General features: G+C 40.8%; 1 protein-coding gene across 8 annotated transcripts in view; it reads left to right on the top strand.

The window, feature by feature from the left end:
* RELN (reelin) overlaps positions 1-21643 on the top strand; it is a 554313-nt gene that overhangs the window by 464376 nt on the left and 68294 nt on the right. For all 8 annotated transcript variants that reach the window (XM_053252916.1, XM_053252914.1, XM_053252913.1 and 5 more), the window contains 6 exons: positions 1889-2060; positions 2149-2251; positions 8597-8826; positions 12504-12724; positions 15179-15326; positions 19941-20199. In XM_053252916.1, coding sequence (XP_053108891.1) covers positions 1889-2060; positions 2149-2251; positions 8597-8826; positions 12504-12724; positions 15179-15326; positions 19941-20199 — 1133 coding nt within the window. The remainder of the gene's footprint in view (positions 1-1888; positions 2061-2148; positions 2252-8596; positions 8827-12503; positions 12725-15178; positions 15327-19940; positions 20200-21643) is intronic.

The raw sequence follows: 21643 nt of genomic DNA, 5'->3' as shown, positions 1-21643 counted from the left end.
GCTTTGTTATGACTTTTACTTCCTCTAGACAGTCAAGTTTGACCATCTTCTTGGTGCTCCACCAGGGCCATGTCCGACCCCAGAGGGGCCAATGTGAGGACCTCATTAAAACAAATCCAATCTACCATCCAATCGGTAGTACCATCCAATCTGTAGTAGCAATGCCGACATATCGACTTGTACTGTGTAAAGTCGAGGTCACTGTATCTCAAAAGGGACATTATAGGACTGGAAAAGGTGCAGAAGAGTGCAACCAAGATGATCAGGGGCCAAGAGCACCTTTCTTATGAGGCTACAACATTTGGGGCTTTTTAGTTTAGAAAAAGGCAACTAGGGGAGACATGATAGAGGACTGTAACATTATGCATGGTGTGGAGAGCATGGAGAGAGAGAAATCTTTCTCCCTCTCTCACAGCACTAGAACGAGGGGTCATCCCATGAAACTGATTGCCAGAAAATGTAGGACCAACAAAAGGAAGTACTTTTTCATACAACAGATAATTAATCTATGGAATTCTCTGCCACAGGATGTGGTGATGGCCACCAGCTTGGATGGCTTTGAAAGCAGCTTAGACAAATTCAGAATGGACAAGTCTATCAGTGGCCTCTGGTCCTGATGGCTATAGGCCACCTCCAGCCTCAGAGGCAAGATGCCTCTAAATACCAGTTGTACAGGAGCAAGAGTAAGGGAGGGGCATGCCTTCATCTTCTGCCTGTGGGCCTGTCAGAGGCATCTGGTGGGTCACTGTGTGAAACAGGATGCTGGACTAGATAGGCCTTGGGCCTGATCCAGCTGGGCTGTTCTTATGTTTTTAAATGCTATGGTATCGGGGATATGTTGGAAGGGTAGGCAAGTTGATTATGGAAACCTGCCTTCATGAACCACAGTGAGGCTATTCTCACGATCGGCTAAAATTGGGCTAGGGGACCGTGAGAACCACCGGGCTCGCAGGCGAGTCTGGTTGCCTCAAAGCGGGTAACCTACTTCTGCAGCCCTCCCCTTAGCCCAGGTTAGTGGAGCGAGCGCTCCACTAACCGGGGTTTCCAGATCGTTTGTTGCTGTGGTGCGGCTCCGTGGTGCGGCAACTCATGAGGAGACCCCTGACCAAGAGGTGAAAGTCTCTCCAGCATTCTCTGCACACTCACGCAGGGTATACTGGAACTTCCGAAGGCTGCACAGCCCCCGATCCCCACAGCCCCCGCCGGCTCCATGATGGAGCCGGCAGTTGTGTGGGCAGCTGATCCGGCAGCCAGATCAGCCACCCAAAGCTGCAGCCTGTCCGTGCCCGCTCTCCCGCTCTCCCCGCTAACCCTCTCGAGGCGGGTCTCACTGATAGTGTGACCCGCCTCCCTAGCTATTGTTGCTGCACAGAAGTCCTATGATGCCTGGTCTTGGCTCAGGAAGACTGAACAACCCTAGTGGTATATCAGTAGTGTCTGCTTCCTTGGACTGGTTGAGACAACCCAACAGACCATTGTAGTTGGGTCATTAATGGAACTCAAAGCCTGCCAAACACACAAACTCTTTCATCTCCACTCCTCTCCTAAGCTCAAGTATGAAGCAAATATCCTGGTATGTTGAAGATGCCCCAAGTGTTGTCTGGCCCCAGGTGCTGTGTTTTAACTATGATTTTAAAAATCAGAATAAGAAACTGGGATTAGGCCCCATTTTCATGCCCTGGTTCTAAACCAAAGTTAAACTACAGCTCTTGGATTTGATACACAGAGCTGTGGTTTAAACAAACCAGAATCCCCTGGGCGCACTAAGTGAGCATTTGTGAGAAGAATTGATTACCCACAGTAGTAACTATTTAATGCTTTTATGATGTATTATTATTTCCTATGCTCTAAAAATTACATCCATGCTATCCCCCACCCCATTTCCTAGGTAAGAAAGAAGAAATCTGGATTCTAGATGATTTCATTATTGGTGGAAACAACCTTAAGAATCCTGTTATCCTTCTGGATACCTTTGACTTTGGTCCAAAAGAAGAGAACTGGTTTTTCTATCCTGGTGGCAACATTGGTCTTTATTGTCCATATTCTTCCAAAGGAGCTCCGTACGTATTGATATATGTCTATATCCGTACCTTTCCCCCCCTTTATTAATAATGTGAACATGTATTATCACTTTTGTTTCTCTAACAGGGAGGAAGATTCTGCTATGGTATTTGTTTCAAATGAAGTTGGGGAACACGCAATTACAACAAGGGATTTGAATGTGAATGAGAACACCATAATCCAATTTGAGGTACTTATCTCTTCTTGCTTATGGAGTTTTAGTCTTTCTTAGCCTCATTCTAACATTTTCATGCCTGTCATGTTTTTTTTAAAGGATAGGAAAGAAATGCCCGCCATGATGAGTTATCCTGTATGAGTTTGTTGAATTAGTCAAATTCATGAAGAAATATGAAGACTATTACGTTTTTTAGTACACATGTAAATACAGCACACAGTATTTCTTATTTATAAGGATTATTCCTTTTTGCATACAGCACAGCACTGTTTTCAGTACTGTTATGGCACAACTAAAAGTTATGATTGACAAGGAAATGCTTCCTACATCTCTTCCTACATGCTTGATTCTCATTGGATAGGGAGTTTAATGTGCAAGGCTGGAAGCTGATCGAGGTTTTGTCAGGATTCTAGCTGGTTTGTCTTTATGACAGGGACTTAGATATCTCCAGCGTCTATTTCACATTTCTTAACAGCAGAACAGGAAGTGTTAACAATTATATATTGTTTTCACGGAATTTGATGACCCAGAGAGTGTGCCACAACCTCTTAGATAGACCAGAAAGCGACCATTTACCTATAAAGGCTATTCCCATGAGCAGCCTAGCCTAGGCTACAGAAGCCCAGCCTAGGCTAGGCTGCCCATGTGGAGCATTGAGATCGCTCCCGATCTCGGCACTTCCACCCAGCCTTACTCTACTTTTAATCCTGGCCTTTAGCCAGGGGTAAGGGCAGGAGTGCACCTTTAACCCTGGTGCTGGGTTCATGTGTATGCTCAGGCTGCATACCACCCAAGCATACACGCAGTTGGGCACCTGGAGCACACACACACCCCCGGTGCATGTGGGATTCCTGGATGCTAGAACAAGTCCTGGCCTCCAGCAATCTGTGCTGCATGGAGCAGCACAGATCATGTGAGTGTGCAATGGTGCACCCACAAAGACACTAGGGATTGTCTGGGGGGAAGGTAGGTGGAACCCTGCCTCCCCCCCCCCGCTGCCCTCCCCACCCTGGTGGGGATCATGTGCGTAGATTCATAATGTAGCCCTTTCCTCTGCAATGCCCATGACTGCAGATTTTACTAGTGGATATCCCAGAGGCACCATAGCTGGTGACCACCATCTGAAATTATCTACAACTGTCTCTCAATCCATCCAAGAGCAGTTTATGCAGCTCAAACATGCTGGATTTAAGCCAACAGGCAACAGAAGGACTCACCAATCCTAGGGACGTATCTTTGTCAGTTGTGGACATTCTCAGGCCTTCTCTGATGAAGACTGCCTCAAAACCACATTCAGTTCACCACAATTTCCGGTGGTTTGATAAGGAATAAAGAGTGCCAAGAAAGTCTTGGCACAGCTTACCAGAAGAGTCAGGCTTTTAAAAACTGAAGCAGGATTAAGCACACTGGCATAACAAGTTGCCGATAATAATCTTCTTAGAAGGACAAAAACTCCTTTCATAAATAAATAAAGGAACTGGGACTTGCAGTTGCAGAAAGGAATGTGAATAAATTCTGGGAACTGATTGCTTCAGGACTCAAAGGAGTGAATAGTGTACTAGAATCTCACACCTCTATTAGTATCTGGCATATCTACATCAGTAGCATTTTTGGAAATTTCCCCAGCACTATTAATAATTGTAGTGCCTCCCTTACTCAGACACTTGTATTATGCCCAGCATGGCCCCCAACTGAAAGAGCAGAAAATGGGTAGAATAATCCCTTCTCTGATGTCTCATAAGGCACAGAGAAGATATGTTGCCTCCCATGGTCTTTAAGAACTTCAAGACTGGTGGGCACCTTTGTTGGCAAAACTATTTACTTACATAAATGAAAATGGTATAATCCCAGAGGATTGGAAATTGAGTGTAATTTTCCCAGTCTACAAGGAGGGAAGTAGGCTGGTAGTCTTAAGAGCTTGACCTATAGCTTATTGGATACCTGCTCCAATATCTATAGCTACTTTCTGCTTCAGAAGCTAATAGAGTGAGAAGAATAAAATGCCATTTTGCACCAACAGCAGACTGGTTTCAGAAAAGACCATAGTACAACAGATCAGTTGTGTTGCATCACTTGATCCAGGAGTATAAATGGGTCCACTAAAAAAATGGATGCATCTTTTATTGACTTATCTTCAGGCTTTGATCTGATAAACAGACCTCTTCTCTGAAACAAGCTTGCCAAAACTAACATTGATATGAGACTGCTCCTGCTGATTCAGGAATTATATACCAACACCAAAATAAAAGTGAGAGTTAGTCAGAAGGGTGCATTCTCTGATGAAATAAAGACATTTTGAGGGGTCAAACAAGGTTGTTTGTTGGCTTCTTTTTAATTTAACGTTTACATTTTTTGAAAAACCAAAACATTGTTACCAGACTTGCTGAGATTTTTTTTCCTCCAGCAGTGAGGGATAAAAAAGTGCTGTCTTAATATACGCTGATGATATTGTTTTGTTATCCCTGAATAAGGTCTGCTTGAAGAGAATGCTAACCAGAATTGATGAATTTTTCAAAAGGAATTTCTCAGGTTTACTGCTCCAAAACAAAGTGATGGTAGTCAGTAAGTGCCCAGTCAGATATAATTGGAACATGAGTGTGCATAAGATAGGACAAATTCCCTCCTTCAAATACCATGGAATTTATTTTGATGAGACAGGTGCTTAGAATACTAAACTAACTGTTCTTAAGTCAACTAGAGCGATTCTGAAGTTTTATTATTCTAAAGGTGACAGATTAGTGTTCTCAGCATTAAAGGTTTTTGTTGAAAATGTTATTGCTCAAATTCTATATGGCGTTGAAATTTGGGGGCAAAAGTCAAAGGTCTTGAGGGAGCTGGAAGTCTGCCAAAATAAATTTCTGTGAAGCATCTTTTCTGTACCCTGGCTGTCTTTCTTGGAACAGAAAGAAAAGAAGCATCTTTTCTGTAACCTGGCTGTCTTTCTTGGAACAGAAACTGATACCCTCAGTAGAAGCTAGATCCTTGAAATCAACTTTTATGTACTTTAAGAAACTCTTGGAAATGCCAGAATACCACCGCCCCAAGCTGTGTTTTATTGAGCAAAGAAAGAAAGATGAATGGCCAAAGTCTAGCCTGGCTTTGTTACAATCTAAAAGTTTAGCTCATGAGTCTTTTAATATTCTGGGATACTACTACTAAGAATACATATATTGCAGCGTGGACCTCCGGAATCTGAGACCATGCTTCTGGATATCCCACAATGCACTGTGCAACATATGTGGTGCATCGGGGATTCCTCCAGGGGACAGATGCTCTAGGTGCCTGGCTCTGTATCCATTCAACCTGTTTGCTATTCAAGCTCTTCAACCATAGTTCTCAAAGCGATTTACATAGAAAAATAAATAATACATAAATAAGATGGACCCCTGTCCCCAAAGGCCTCACAATCTAAAAAGAAACATAAGGCAGATACCAACAACAGCCACTGGAGGGATGCTGTTCTGGGGCTGAATAGACCCAGTTGCTCTCCCCCTGCTAAATATAAGAAAAACCACCACTTTATAAGGGTGCCCCTTTGCTCAGTTAGCAGGGATACAAAAAGATGCTAAGGAACTGGCTTTATGGGCTAGATCAGGCCTGCACAACATAAGGCCTGCAGTCCAGATTCAGCCTGTGAGGAATTTTTTGCTGGCCTTCAGGTAGGAATATTTTTCAGCAACAGCAGGAGCCATGAAGAACTCTTGGTGTGTCCCACTGACAAGCAGCAGCAGCAACATCAGGCGGGTACAGGCAGGGCTCGCCCCAGGATAGCAGAGGTTCACTCTTTCAGTCAGTTCCCTCTTCTCTTAGGAGACCATCTTTTGTCCTCTCTGGAAACAACCATACAATGCCATCCTATACACCATTGATTAAAATTGTGTGTCCCTTGAGTGGGTGGGTGGGGAGATCCACAAGTATAATTGCTTATAATAATAACAAATAATTACTTTCATCAATATTATTAATTAAAGTTAATGTAATAATGCACTGAAAATTGACCTCGGCCCCCACATACCAAGTTATGGTTGGTTCCAGCCCCTGAGGGCATTTGAGTTGTACACCCCTGGGCTAGATAGTAAGTAAGTAAGTAATAAGTTTATTGTTATAGCCAGTGGTCATAACATAGCATAACATAAAACATGACATAAAAGAGAAAGAAACAAAAAAAGAACTCAACATACCATAGAGTTACTTCAGCAGTCTACTTAAGCTAAAACCAATGCTACAGTTTAGGACAGAGCATGGCAGTAGATAGTAGTCAGGATATGAAGTTAATTGTGTCTACAAACATATCTGTATGGTACCCTTTGTTTAAGGGTAATCATGATTGTGCTCATCTACAAGGTCTCTCTTTTGCTCCTCTAAGAACTGCATTCACAGAACTTGCCTACTGCTTTTTAATATTGAAGACAAAGGCAGATTCTCCCCAAAATCATGATTTTGTCTTTGTGATTCGTGTGAGGTTGAAGATATAGAGCATTATTTGCTGTTCTGTCCTCTTTATCAGGACCCAAGAGAGATTTCTAAGTCAAATGTTGTATTCAGTCACAGATAAGTGCTAAGGAGAAAATCTGGGGAGATTTGGTCTTGTGGTAGCAAGCATGACTTGTCCCCCTAACTAAGCAGGGTCCACCCTAGTTGCATATGAATGGGAGACTACATGCGTGAGGACTGTAAGATATTCCCCTTAGGGGATGGAGCTGCTCTGGGAAGAGCAGAAGGTTTCAAATTCCCTCCCTGGCATCTCCAAGATAGGGCTGTGACATCATCCCACTGTGTTTTCTCATCTCCCATTCCACATTTTGGCTGCCATTGCTGGGGGCAAGGTAACATGTAGTTCCACCATCAGTATTAGTCTCCCATAGTCTAGATTAAAAATTGCAGGTGAACAACGTTACACATTATATATAAATATGTGTAACATTGTTCACCTGCAGTCAGTTTTGTGTCAGCTAACACATGCAAATCATTTGTAGTCATAGCACATTCCTTTGCAATTATAACAAGCAGCTGAAAGTATGTGTTATGTATTCCTAGAGAATTTTTTTTTGCTGTGTATTCATGCACATTTCAATTTGTCATGACAATGAATTAATAATATATAGAATGCAAACTGTTTTCTCTTTTAAAATATAGATTAAAAGCTTGTTCAACAAATGCCTTTAAGGTAGCATACAAACATGAATGAATCTTCAGTGAGTTTACCCCATAAGACCCACATGCACATCTTGACATCTGGCGTAGGCATTTTGCTTTTTAAAAAAATTAACTGTCTTTAGCTGAGGTCTTGGAAGATGCTGGTAGACAAGAGATTTTTATGCATAATGTAGTAAAAGTTGCCATCCCACACTTCTGGATTCTTAGATCTGCTGTGCCATGTCTTTTAGATTCCAGATCAGTAGGTACTTGACCTAGATACAGAAAACTAGCAGATTTCATGTGCATTGTGGTAATTAATACTATGAATTTAGCATTTACAATTGGAAATAATTTGGTTTCCTATTAAATTCATGATATTGGAGAATTATTTCTCACAAAATGGGAGCAAAATTGACTCTTTCAGTTTCTATCTATCTATCTATCTATCTATCTATCTATATATATGGTTGAGGGTACATTTGTGAAACTATAGGGCAATTCACACTATCAACATTGAGGTAGGAGAAGCCTCCTACTGTAATTCATCAGTCAGGTGAGCTCCCGGTTGCCAATCATGTGTTAAATGAAAACAATTTTGAAGGTGAGGAGCATGATCATCAGTAAAGCTCCAGCTGGGTAGGATGCAGTAGCAGTTGCTGTGGGCACTGCCAGGGGTGGACGGCAAGAGGCACCTTTAAGCATAAATTAAAAGGAGCTTACCTCTGCTCTGGCAGCACCTGCAAGCTGCTTCGAGCTGCAGCCCACCACCCAGTGCTCCCTGCAGCGGGGGATCAGCTCTGTGGAAGCCAAGTGAGTGGCGGAGCCGATCTCCCGCCGCAGGGAGTGCTGGGCGGCATGCTGCTGCTCACATGCTGCTTGTGAATAGGGAAGACAGAGACATACCTACAAACAAAAGACCACAGTCAGCTCTTGGTGGTTTTTCTGCAAGCCCCTTGACCTAATGTTAGAACAACAAATTAACAAAAGGATCCCTGCCCAGTTTTCCTTTTTCACCTTTTGGCAAAGGTATCTCATGCTATTTCAAGGGTTTGTAGTCTGTTCCAACACATCAGACATCTTGGGGAGAGAGTGTGTCTCCTGGAGAAACAATTCTTTCTGAATCTCCTGCAAGATTCAGTCTTTTATTGTATTTACCACTAGTGGCAAGACACATACATTTGGGCCATGCAATCTTCTGGGTTTTGTTTTATTCTACTTCAGATTAATATTGGATGCACCACTGATAGCTCATCTGCTGACCCTGTGAAACTTGAGTTCTCACGAGATTTGGGGGCAACCTGGCACCTGCTTCTTCCTTTATGTTATAGTAGCAGCAGCTACCTCAGCTCTCTATGCTCTACTGAGCATCATCCAAGCAGCACTTACTATGCTGGGACGACCCAGGGCTGGCGAAGAGAGGTCATCCACTTTGGAAAGCTACACTTATGTGGGTGAGTAATTGTCTTGATGTCCACCTACCGTATCTTTTATCTTTATTTGAGTTTTTCTGCTTTGCTGGCTTATAATAAAAGGTGACTTACAAACTTTCCCTGATCATAAATACTTTTACTAGGAAGTAAGTTCAATTAATTTCAGTGAAACCTTCAACTGTGCTCAGGTCCACACCATTACAACACAATCTTAATCTCATTGCTTGGAAGCAAGTCCTGTTGATTTCAATTGGATGTAGTCCAAGTAATGTGTTTGGAATTGTAGTGCCAGGAATATTTTCCCCTTCTGCTGCCTTTTGCAATGAGAGGCAAAGGACTTGGCCACTGTTTTGCCTGTTCTGGTAACTTCTTGACTTGACACCTGCGATTTGCTGTCTATGGGGATGCCCTCGAAAACTTCAACTGGACCAAAATGCAGCAACAAAGTTTTTAGCCATTTAAAAACATATGGGACCAATTCTTTTTGACCTTAATTGGTTCCAGATCAGTTTCTGGGCTAAGATGTTGGTTTCAACCTGTAAAGCCCAAAATGGCCTGGTCACAAGATAACTCAGGGAACACTCTCTCATATTTTTCTTGCATGGATTAAAATCCTGGTCACAAGATAACTCAGGAAACACTTTCTAGTGTTTTTCTCCCATGTGGAATTACTATCCACTGTGGAGAGTCACTTCTCCAGATGCCACAATGTCAGCTGTGAAGCTGTCTTCAACTAAGTACAGAGTATTTTCAGTGGTGGTGCTGGCCTTATGGAACCCCTCCCGAAAGAAATCTGTTAGGCCCATTCTGCTTTTATTTTTAGGTGACTGGTGAAAACTTAATATTTTTATAATGTTTATGGTTCTTGAGCTCAGTGAAGTTTATCTCAGTGTGTTGAAAAGCTATTTTTTTAGTTTTTCTTCATGTTAAGATTGTATTGTATTCTTGTTTTATGACTCGTTTTTATTGATTTTGTAAGTCACTGAATTGCTCAAAGATGCACCCTCCCCATTTCCACTGAATGACTATGGCTGACATCCTAACTAATGAAGCACAATGAGAGGATGTAGAAACGTGACTAGAGTCCACACTAAACTCCCCCAGTCCTTCTCCATGCATGCTGTAGTGCAAGTAGGTGGAACATCCCAACTCTGCCCATGCTCCAGAAGAGAGAAGAAGCACATTACTGAGGATCAGCACTGTCTTTTCTCTTCCAAAGTATTTTCAGAGATGTTTCACTCATTTGCACAACAGCATGTGTGTAGAGGGACTGAAGGAGGTGTGTGTGGGCCCCATTTGTGTCCCCGCAATCCCTCACTGTGTGTGCATTATATTAGTCAGGATGTCAGCCACTGTTTATAAGACCCATGTGTATTAGTTGATATACTGGCAACACAATACCTGTGATGGATCTACACCAAATTCTTCTCTCCAGACCTTTTTATTGTGTAATTTAAAAGAAAAATATAAAAGCTGCAAGTAGAGAGATAAACTTTATTACGATCATAGATCAGACAGATACAGAACAAATGTTTCGATGTACAGACATCAACTTCAGTGTTCCATGTCTCACTGTTTAAAATCCACACTCTTATATCCCAAACACTCTCCCTAAATCTAATCAGGCACCTGGTTAGCACATGAAGAAAGAGGAGAGGAGGGGAAAGGCTGAAATTAATGACTCACAGATTAGGCTGCTTATCAGTAATTCTAACAGAAAAATGAAAGAGGGGAGGGTATGAACTAAATTACTGCTCACCCTTTAATAGCCTATGTATTTTAAGATTTCTTTCAGTTCTTCCTTACCATTGACCTCAAGCTGTAATTTGTCTAAAAACAGTGCTTCCCTTATCTTTCTTTTGAGTGTACACTATTCAGATTCTGAGATGTTTACTTTAAGAGGCATTGTTTTTCCATTTACTTGCAGCCTTTATATTTTTCTTTTAAATTACGCAATAAAAGGTCTGGAGAGAAGAAGTCCCATGTGTTTCATAAATTATATGTTAAAGAGTTATGAGATAGCAACTCTGAGTAACTACTATGTCTGAAATATCATGTAGATGTCATGTCTGAATGATAGTACAATTCAGAGACAGGCCTGTGAATTACAAGCTAAGTGCCATGATGCATGTATAACTTAGATATTTAGACATGTCTTCAAACAATGGGAGAAACTTATAGGAGGCATCCTGTCTTTTAAAAACATATCGTGATAAGCAGCTTTGAGGCCACTATAGCATAAAGCATTCCCACTGGGCAAGTGACCTCATATTTGGTAGTGAACTGTAGCAGACCTTATGATCCTATATGAGGAACTGGAAGAAAGTCTGAAAGAAACTGATGCTGAATTATTAAACAAAAGGTTTAATTTTTAAATATGAACATGCATCTTTAATTATAGTTAACTCCTAAATGTCTGCAAAACTGTTAGCTGTGTATCTCTGCTTTTCCGACCTAAATTTGTGAAACATTTTCTCAACCTTTGTTCAAAAGAAGAGACTCAAATACATACCAGTTTGTTGCACAGAATTTCTTGAAGCCATTCATGCATAACTCAAATTGTTCAATTTTGGGCGTTCTATTTCTTATTTTAATGCCCTATAGTATAGATGCAAGCTGGTTTAGAACATAACATAACAGCTTTGCTGGATCAGGCTCAAGGCCTATCTAGTCCAGCATCCTGTTTCACACAGTGGCCTACCAGATGCCTCTGGGAAGCCCACAGGCAAGAGCTGAGGATATGCCCTCTCTCCTACTGTTGCTCCCCTGCAACTGGTATTTAGAGGCATTCTGCCTCTGAGGCTGAAGGAGGCCTATAGCCCTCAGACTAGTAGACCTGTCCTCCGTGATAGACCTGTCCTACATGAATTTATCTAAACCCCTCTTAAGGCCATCCAGGCTGCTGGCAGTCACCACATTCTGTGGCACAGAATTCCACAAGTTGGTTATGCATTGTGTGAAAAAGTATTCCTTTTGTTGGTCCTAAATTTATTGACAATCAGTTTCATCGGACAACCCCTGGTTCTAGTGTTACAAGAGAGGGAGAAAAACTTCTCTCTATCCACTCTTTTATCTTTAGGAAGATAAACATATCTTCCTAGAGATAACTTTAATCAAGAATGAGAAGATATCTTCCTACCATTTTCTTCAGCAACAGAAACTCCATTGAGCCAGGGACCTTTAGTACTAATATTAAATGAACCATCTACCCACTGAAATTTGCAATTATACAAAAATGCATGTTTAAAGAAATTTTATGCTAACCGCAGCTTGGCCATCATAGCTGTTGTGTGGACTGAAGTAATCAATCATTGCAACCTCCTGGCAACATAAAACCAGTGACCCATATTAAACTCCCCACCACCACCCATGACCCATCTTCAAGCTAGTTGTCACAAGGCCTCAACACAAGAGTAGGTGGGCTGAGAAAAAGAAAATTGATGAGATGTGGACCAGAAGTGGACCTTACATCACCTACTGATACTGTATGCCACAAAAATATGAGTGCGTGGGAGAGGATTGATGGCAGAGGGGTTGTTGCATAGTTTTTAAAATCTGCAGTCTGCAGTTCTCACACAATTTTAGTGTGTTGAAATATGGTATTGCTTATTTTTCTGCCACTAATATCCATAAATCAAATGTGACATAAAAATAATTAATAAAACATCAATTAATATAAAAAGGTTACTTTCTTTCAGATTAGTGAGATTCAGATGGTACCAGGGATTTTATCCTTCTGGATCACAACCTGTGACTTGGGCCATTGACAATGTATACATTGGGCCACAGTGTGAGGACATGTGTAATGGACATGGTAGCTGTGTCAATGGGACAAAGTGCATCTGTGATCCTGGCTATTCTGGACCAACCTGTAGAATAAGCACTAAGAATCCTGACTTCCTCAAGGATGATTTTGAAGGTATCTTTGCCTGACTGATTCTCATTCATTCTTAAGTTTGGACTTTTGTGTTTAGTTAAATGCCTATCAATCACAGTGTTGTTTTTATCTGTCTCTCTGTGTGTATCACTTTAAAAGTTATGAGAGGGCAAATCCCTGCCCTAGTAGGCTCATAATCTAAAATCAACACAATGAAAAGACAGCAGAGGAAGGGGAGGGAAGCAAAGATAAACTAGGGAAGATGCAAGCACCAAATATTACTCCCTACTTGTTCCCCATCCACTTGTCCCTTCCCCTTACTTGTCTGCTTGACTGGAGCTGGGCAACAGTTAAGCACAAAGGGTGGTTGCCATTTTTGCCCTTCTCCAGAAGCCTGGGCAATAGGTGCAGGCAAAAGCAATTCTGCACCTGGCCATGGAGGCTACAGGAAATCTTGTGTGCAGCTGTAGGGTGGGCAGATGAATGCACTTCCTTTTCTTCCTCCTCATGCTCAAGGGAGTGAAAGGAAGAGAGAGTGCCACTCTAGCTTAGAGTTGGGCTAGAGCAATCTCTCCTCTGTGATGGTTCTGACAGTGGCAACAGGAGTGAGCAAGCAAGCAGGTGAGTAATTAAGGGAATGGAACACCTCAAAAATCGCTTCTTCCCCCAATGCAGCCACCCCAAACACCTCACTTAGCTGCATGGTGGAGCTATTGCTATCTAATCATCAGGAATATCTGGCTCCTTAAGGTCAAATTCTGGCCATTGTTAGTGCCAGTTATTTCTGAGAGACACTGCATTTAGTTCTACCATCCCTGCCTACTCACTCTGTATCAGTTTAGTTCCCCTCCCATTCTTTCTGGTAGCTGCTGCTTTCCTCTGAACAAGCAAATGGGTAGACTGTTCTGTTCCAGATAGCTTGTGAAGCTGACAGCCATTAGAAAGAGAGGGAGAGGAGCAGCTGAGAAATTCCTTGCTGGGAGCATCATACAAGGCGGCGGGGGGGGGTGTTTTCCAAATCTACTTGAAAACAGTGACATAGCCACCATGGGGGTGGGGGGGAGGTCTCTGGACCACCCAGGTCAGGGGGCCATCATGGCACCCTTCCCCCATGGCACCCCCTTGTCCTCTTCCTGCACCCAGCCAGTGAAGGTGAGGTGCGGCCACTCATCTGCTCCTTCCCAGATGGCAACTGCAATGCTGGCTGGGTGCTTTTGCTCGGAGCAAGGGAAAGAAAGAAAGAAAGAAAGATAACGTTAAGCACTTTACCCTGTTGATTTCAATGGGAGAGTTAAGCATATGCTTAAATCTTTCCCATTTAAACCAGTGGGGCTGGAAAAAGTGCTTAACGTTGGCTAGATTGTGTCCACAGTGGCTGGCATCCAGACTAATGTTGCTCCAGCTAGTTCTGTGAAGTCAGGACCTTGTGTTACAGACAAGTATTGTACTTGCGCAACCTATGGCATGCCTTCTGTGAAATCTTGTCCTCAGTCCATACATGTTGCAGGGAATTATCTAAAGCTATCCATTGTCCTTGTTGCATAACTGCAGTGCTTGTACAAGCAGATCAAGAGCACAAGAGTGGATGGCTCAAGATGGATGGATCAAGAGTGGATGGCTCAAAGTTTGAGCAACTTTGAGCCATCCACTCAGCTACATGACCTTTTATGTGGGTGCATCTTTGTTCATTGCACCAATACAAAATTAGCCTGGATGTCAGCCACTGTCTCTCTTACTATCTAACTAGCTCATCAACTCTTAGTACCTTCAATTTTCCATGATATATTAACAACCTCAGGGTTCTAACATTATATGTTTGATTCATGAGAATGCTTTCTCAAATCACTCCTATGTTTAAAATCATAATATGTTAAATCTTCATGTTGACTTGAAAATGCAGTATATTGAAATCCAAATATGCCTTAGAATGTCCATGTCTTACTTGATAGCAGGTAATGATATAAGACTTTCCAATAGTACAATATTCAGCACAGGAATTACTTGAAAGAGAACTTTTATGAACAAAGACTGTAAACATCAGAAATGATCTGCAATCATGTAGAATGGTAGGTGAGATCTGAAAGTGCACACTAATATCTTATGAGAAAGCCTTGCATGGGCCTCAGTTTACAAGCCCAATTTGGATTTCTTTTCTTTGGGGGGGGAAATCCGAATCCAAAATATATTTCAAGACTAAACCACGCACCATCCGCTCTCTCATCCGTATTCCAAGGTTCCCAGCTGCTGCTGTGAACTAATGCACTAAATTGAAAACATTGGACAAATAACCAGAATCTTCATTGAAAGCTAGAAAGCTATGGTTGTGTATTTTATTTTATTTTGATCTTCTGCAGGTTTCCAGGAAAGATGTTAGGGTTGAAAAGTGCTTGTTCAAGTATTTGTTCACTTTACACCTAATGATTTATTTATCTCACTTAACTGTTCTAGCAGAAATCCTGCAGGGTAAATCCAAATAATGATGTCCTTTGTGCTCAGGTCAACTAGAGTCTGATAGATTTTTGCTGGTGAGTGGCGGAAAGCCATCCAGGAAATGTGGGATCATGTCTGGAGGAAACAACCTCTTCTTTAACGAAGAAGGCTTACGTACGTTGATGACACGAGATCTGGATTTGTCACAAGCCAGGTAACATTTTTTAAAAATGTTTACAAGATTCCACTGAGGAAGATCTGTGGTTTTAAAATACTAGATAGTCCATTTATTTTACATCAGATGCACTGATGTGAACCCATTTTGTACAACTTAAAATCTAGAACATGTTTTGAATTGAATTATCTCACCTTGGTTGCAGCCAGAAAAAATCTCAGCCACTTTGAATTCCCATCCCAGAAGCATGTTCTGAGAAGGCTGTGTAACTGCTCTTGGCACTCACTGAGTTCTGCATGCATTGGCTTTTGACATGCGATCACACCCAGCCAATCATGACTGGTTGGAGAGAAATGCAGGAAGCCAATCCATGCAGAGTTCAGTGCACATGCCATGACCTATCTCTCTGTTCTGCAGCATATTGGGCTTCATTTTGGGGTTGAAATTCATTTTGGGGTAAATGTTTTTTTAGTAGAATTTGTACCCTGATGGAGGCAAACAATTTGGTCCTTTGTTGCGGCTGACCCTATGATTAGCAGAATGAAGCAGTGTACTATTGAGGTGCTATTAATTTTAGTAATTAATAGTGATACCTTAACACAACTTCAATTTTTTAAAGTTTTTAAAATATATATATATTTTAAAAATTAAAATATTTTTAATTTTTTTTAAAAATTTAATTTTTTTTAAATTTTTTTAATTTTTTTAAAATATTATTATATTTTACCCTCATGGGGTAGGTGGTGGATGGGATGCCATTTGGATTTTCTGCACAAAATGTCTTGGGCCATCTCTGCCCTCTGAATTTTCAATAAATAGCAGCCTTGATCATTGCCATTTATGCCAGATCTTTGATGAATGCACCAAAATATGTTCTGCAAAGTTCGGATGCCAGCATCTTGCCTGGGACATTTGCCTTGATAAATAACATAGTAATCTCATCACATTGAAATCTGTTGCATACTAAGTACTCTGTTAACAGTGAGCTTCATAATGAATCATTGTCAGAGCTGCAGTTTTTATTGCCAGGCTAACTTTGCATTTATCTTTCTAAATTCCCTAGTATCTGAAGCTTGCCTTGAACTGTAGACATTTGTTTACAATAATTCACTGACAGATTCCAATCAAGCTGTCACCAGTTAATTGGAGCACAGCTATTGAAAAACAACCATTTTAAAGTTAAAGATTACATTTTGTCATTTAAGGTCTCTTTAGGACTTACTTGATAAAAGAGGACATCTAAAACATTGTCAGAAAAAGAACCTGAACTAGTTTGAAATGAAAGTCTTGTTCACAAATAATTGGATGGCTTTTAACCTATTAGGAAAGGAAAGATTGTGCCCTCGAGTCGGTTTCGACTCCTAGCAACCATAGAGCCATTTGGCTTTCTTGGTAGAATACAGGAGTGGTTTACCATTGCGTTCCTCCCATGCAGTATGAGATGATGCCTTTGCTGTTCTCACTGAAGTGAGCATCCGCCTCCAGCACTTTTCTATATCGCTGCAGCCCGATATAGGTGACTACAAATATATATTTACTAGGCACAGTCTGGAAGCACACCGGCGGGGAATCGAACTAGCAGCCTCTTGCTCCCTAAGCAAGCTGCTTTACCGCTGCACCACCGGAGCTGATTCTTAGTCTGTTACCCTTAACATAATTTAACCTTCCTCCCCCCACCATTTTCCTACAGACATGTGCATTGGCGCTTACTGGGCAAGTACCTCAGAGTGGAAAACTGATTAAACACTCTGTGGAAATTGTATTTTAATGTGCTCTTTATCTCTTTTGGACTTGTGTTATTAGCATATAGGCTTAAAATGATTCCTTTTACTGCTTGCCCTCATCCTCTGCTACGGGGCTTAATTTATATGTATTACATTTTTTTCTGGAAAACAAAAAGCTATGCCTGTAAGATGAACCCTTGCAAAACATATCACATGCACATTTAGGGTGCATTTCCAAATTATCTGCTTCAAAGCTATAGCAATGCTTTATTAGAGCTTGGGAAGCACAAACATCAGGAAGACTTCTGCAGTAATTTGATTTTCAAGGCTGTTCTAAAATTAACAACAGCTTTTAACAACAAAGAATCCTTTTATGATATCACATTTGATTAAACCGCAGTGTGCTAATCTCTTGTAGTGCCCAACTCTTTGTCAAATATTGCCTATCAAATGTAGGGTTGTATCCAAACTGATGTATACTGTCCACAATTTCCTTTGCTTGTATATGTGGGAAAATAATAACCAGTTTTCCCTCTTTGTGAAGGAAGAATGTACAGTAATATATAGAACAAGATTATTTCTGTGGCTCTTCAGCTTTGCCAGCTTCCACATTAGCTTCACAGTCTTGTTAACATGTTGTCACAAAGTATTTCACATGGCTAACACTATTCCCAGATTGGCATGCCACACACCTGCTTTTTTTCATGCCTTGTGTTTTGGCAGACCACACAGCAAATGTCCAACAAGATTGCGATTGGATGACATACAGATTAATGAGAATTGCTATTAGGACTGTCAACCAATTAAAGATACTTTAGGCAATTAGCTGTCTGACTTTTGTCCAAGTAATTGCTTACATTTACACACATTTACATGTTGTAACACCACAGTAAAGATACCTTCCTGAGTGATTTGCACATCTCCTTAAGTATGAACATTTACTTGATTACAAAATCACATGTATTTGTTTACATTACTTGTAGTCTGTAAGGAACTTTGACGTTTATACTTTAGTCCACATGGTTAAACATGCGCCTGCCAGACTTTGATTCTCTCACATAATTGAAACTGAGATGTTTGCTGTACTCGGTAACTAGGTGTCAGTATCCTAACATTTGTTGTCTCTGCATATACTACCCCACATAGCACTGTAATGACACCTACTGACTGAACACACCTATTACAACAGTACCAAAAGTGGGGAGGATGCCCACACATTCCCATCCAATACAGAGCCACAAATAAAATGAAACACACAAATAATGGTTCCCAAAGGTAACAAATCATACGTATTGAATGTGTGAACTCATTCTGCCAAATTAAAAAAAAATTATGATCAGTAGCTGACATCCAGAATAACATTACACATGCTTAATAATGTTTGCATGTCCAATGGGGGAGGGGCAATTTTCACTGATTCTCCCTTCCTTCTGTAACCTTCTGTGTCTTCCAAAAATATGTCTGTGAGGATCTTGCATTAATTCAGAAGGAAGGAATATTTGCTCTGGTTTTACCAATAAGATTTTACTGTTTCCTTTCTCTAATATTTGGTATTCAGAGAAAGGAAAGAGTAAATTGGGAGTAAAATCAAAGCAAATTCTCCTTCCCTCTGCAACCACATTAAAAATTGGTGCATGTGTAAAAAGTACTGTTGTAAAAGTACTTGGCATTGATGGTAATTGTGATAAGACTAACCTGGATTTGAAGCTGGTTATCAAACCTGGGGTAAGAAGGAACCTGATTACCCTTAACTGTGGTTAACATTGGTCCTGGGATTAAGATGGTAGGGAAGTTCTGATATTCGTTCTTGGGAGGGAAGCAACTGTGAAATCCTATGAACCATTTGTGGTCTCTTAAATGCGGTTAAAAGATTTATCCGGATGCATATGCACCAGCCCAAGCTTAAATAAAGTGGAGAATGGGGTGGTGGGAGTATTGGTGTGTGCAATTTTGAAAGTATGGTTGGTATTATTTTGTTACCAAACTGAAAGAGACTTCATTTATTTATCTGTTAATTGTTTCTCTTTGGTATAATCTATCAACCTTGTATTTAATGAAAGAGTATTTTAGGTTTCTGGTTCCAGCACTGGCTAATTGTTCAAATCTTATATTTGCAATATTGCACACACAAAATGTATCATCGCTTTTTATGTTATAAAAGACTGTTGAAGGTTTTTTGTAGATCACAAATCCTGGAACACTTGAGAGCTTGTGATTTCTTTTCCTCTATCCTAATTAAAAAATAATGATTATAGCCTAAGGCCAAATTTTTGTTTTGTTTTTCATAATCTGTGCTTCTGGGCTAAAATAGTGAAACTACAAGGGAGGATCAAATTTACTGAGATCCGCATTATATAAATAAATCCATCGATTGATTGCATGCTAATGCCTGGAGGATAAGTAAATAGCTTTGTTCAGCTTTTTGATGCTGCTGTGGTGAATAGACCAAAGATATAAATGCTAAAAACATACTGTACTAAATGAATGCTGTACAAAACGTTGTGACCTAAAAAGAGGGTCTTTACGGTGAAAACACAATCTCTTTTCAACATAAAGACCAAGCTATCTCAAACCACTGCTAGACTAGCCAACTCCACTCCCAACCTAGGACATTTGCTCTACAGAATCTCAAGAGAACACATTTCATTTGTCATAAGGGTTATAGCTGCATTTTTATTTCTCACAGTACAAATATGAATATTTATATACCACTTTTCAACAAAAGTTCCCAAAGTGGTTACATAGATATTAATTAATTAAATCAATTAATTAAATTAAACAATAGGAGGGAAACTGGCTCAGAGATTCCCCTAAGCTTTCATTGAAGATGTGTTCCTTCAATTTATTTTTATTTTTATTTTAAAACATTCCTCAGCTTCCTTTCCACAGCTCAGTTTTTAATTCTTTTGTTATAATTGTACTGTTATAGGTTTGTGCAATTCTTCATGAGACTGGGATGTGGCAAAGCGATCCCAGATCCAAGAAGCCAACCTGTACTGCTACAATATTCTCTTAATGGAGGTCTCACATGGAACCTTCTTCAGGAATTTCTCTTTAGTAATTCAAGCAATATTGGGCGGTACGTTGCACTAGAAATCCCTTTGAAAGCTCGTTCTGCTTCTACCCGACTGCGTTGGTGGCAGCCATCTGAGAATGGACATTTTTACAGCCCATGGGTAATTGATCAGGTATGTTGCCCTTTCGAACTTAAGTACCTTTGATAAAATATCAGCTAAATGTTTTAATTTTTACTTGTAGGGTAGAACACATGTTGTGGGAAACATGCAGTTGTTGCTGAAAATAGCATGTTCATGTCAAGTATTTGTTTGTTTGTTTGTTTGTTTGGTGTATTTATATACCACCCCATACAAAAAAGGAAAACTTATCCTGTGTCCTAATATCATTATGACGTACATTTTCCTGCCCCAGTGCCATATCATTGGCTGGCAGAATCTTAGGAAAAGAGTTTCTAGCCTAACTAAAAGTAAAGTGTGCCACCAAGTCGATTTTGACTCGTGGTGCCCACAGAGCCCTGTGGTTTTCTTTGGTAGAAAACAGGAGGGGTTTACCATTGCCACCTCCTGTGCAGTATGAGATGATGCCTTTCTGCATCTTCCTATATCGCTGCTGCCCAATATAGTACCAGCAGGGATTTGAACCTGCAACCTTCTGCTTGTTAGTCAAGCATTTCCCCACTGCACCACTTAAGGTGACCTTTCTAGCCTAACTACTCCCTGATATATTAATCTTTGTGCTAGTAGTGTTTGACATGGAGAAGTGTTCACCCTCCTGATTCACAAAAATCCTTCTGAATGTGTAGATCAACCTTTAGTAATTCTGTCACTTGAATTAGATATTTTTCTAGGGGTGGATTCAAATTTTAAAAAGCATTCCTGGTACCAAAGCACAGCCACTGGAAATAAAGCAATAGGCACTGACTCACTTCCAGTCAGCTCTGGTTGTTTAAATTTGCCCTTCCTAGGCAATGTATCATTCCAACCCTAGCCATCATGCCATTGCCACATCCCATCACCAAGACTCCATCATTATGTCTGTATCTTTCCTAATTATTTGTCTTCTCTGCTCCCTTCCCATCCCACTTCCAGCTAGTAACTCTGGTTCTCTCTTGAAGCTAGTTACTCTGTTTCTCTCTTGACTATGGTACCAGTAAGCTTGGCTTAAATGTATTTCTTTTTTATTGGGCATGGGATAGTTCCTGAGACCCAAAGGCGCTCTTACCCCTGGACCTTGGGGCCCCGGTCAATGGTCTTCTGCTTTCCATTACCAAGAGGACTAAACATTTGAAAAACTCTTAGCTGGGTGTATTTAAAGCTTTTGATCACAACTAAGATGGCTCAAATATAAACATTTGTTATAAAAATAACTGTTTATTTATTTACCTCCTCAAGCAAGGATGATGCACAGACTATCCAAACCTCCTTCTGAATCAGGATTGGTAAGATACCTGCTTCCATAGGAGGCTACACACCTAGTTCCCATTGATTTGGACTGGATGCAGCACTCATTCAGTGTTATCATTTTGACAATGCAGTAACCTTAAAGGAAGCAGGACTGCAGAGGTGGAGCTATCATTGGGCGAACGGGTTCAAAGAACCCGGGCCGTGCCCAATC

Source organism: Hemicordylus capensis, chromosome 5 (genome assembly GCF_027244095.1).
Source record: "Hemicordylus capensis ecotype Gifberg chromosome 5, rHemCap1.1.pri, whole genome shotgun sequence".
In the NCBI taxonomy this organism is placed as follows: Eukaryota; Metazoa; Chordata; class Lepidosauria; order Squamata; family Cordylidae; genus Hemicordylus; species Hemicordylus capensis.
Note: the sequence above shows the minus strand (reverse complement) of the source record. Positions and strands in the feature narration are given on the sequence as shown.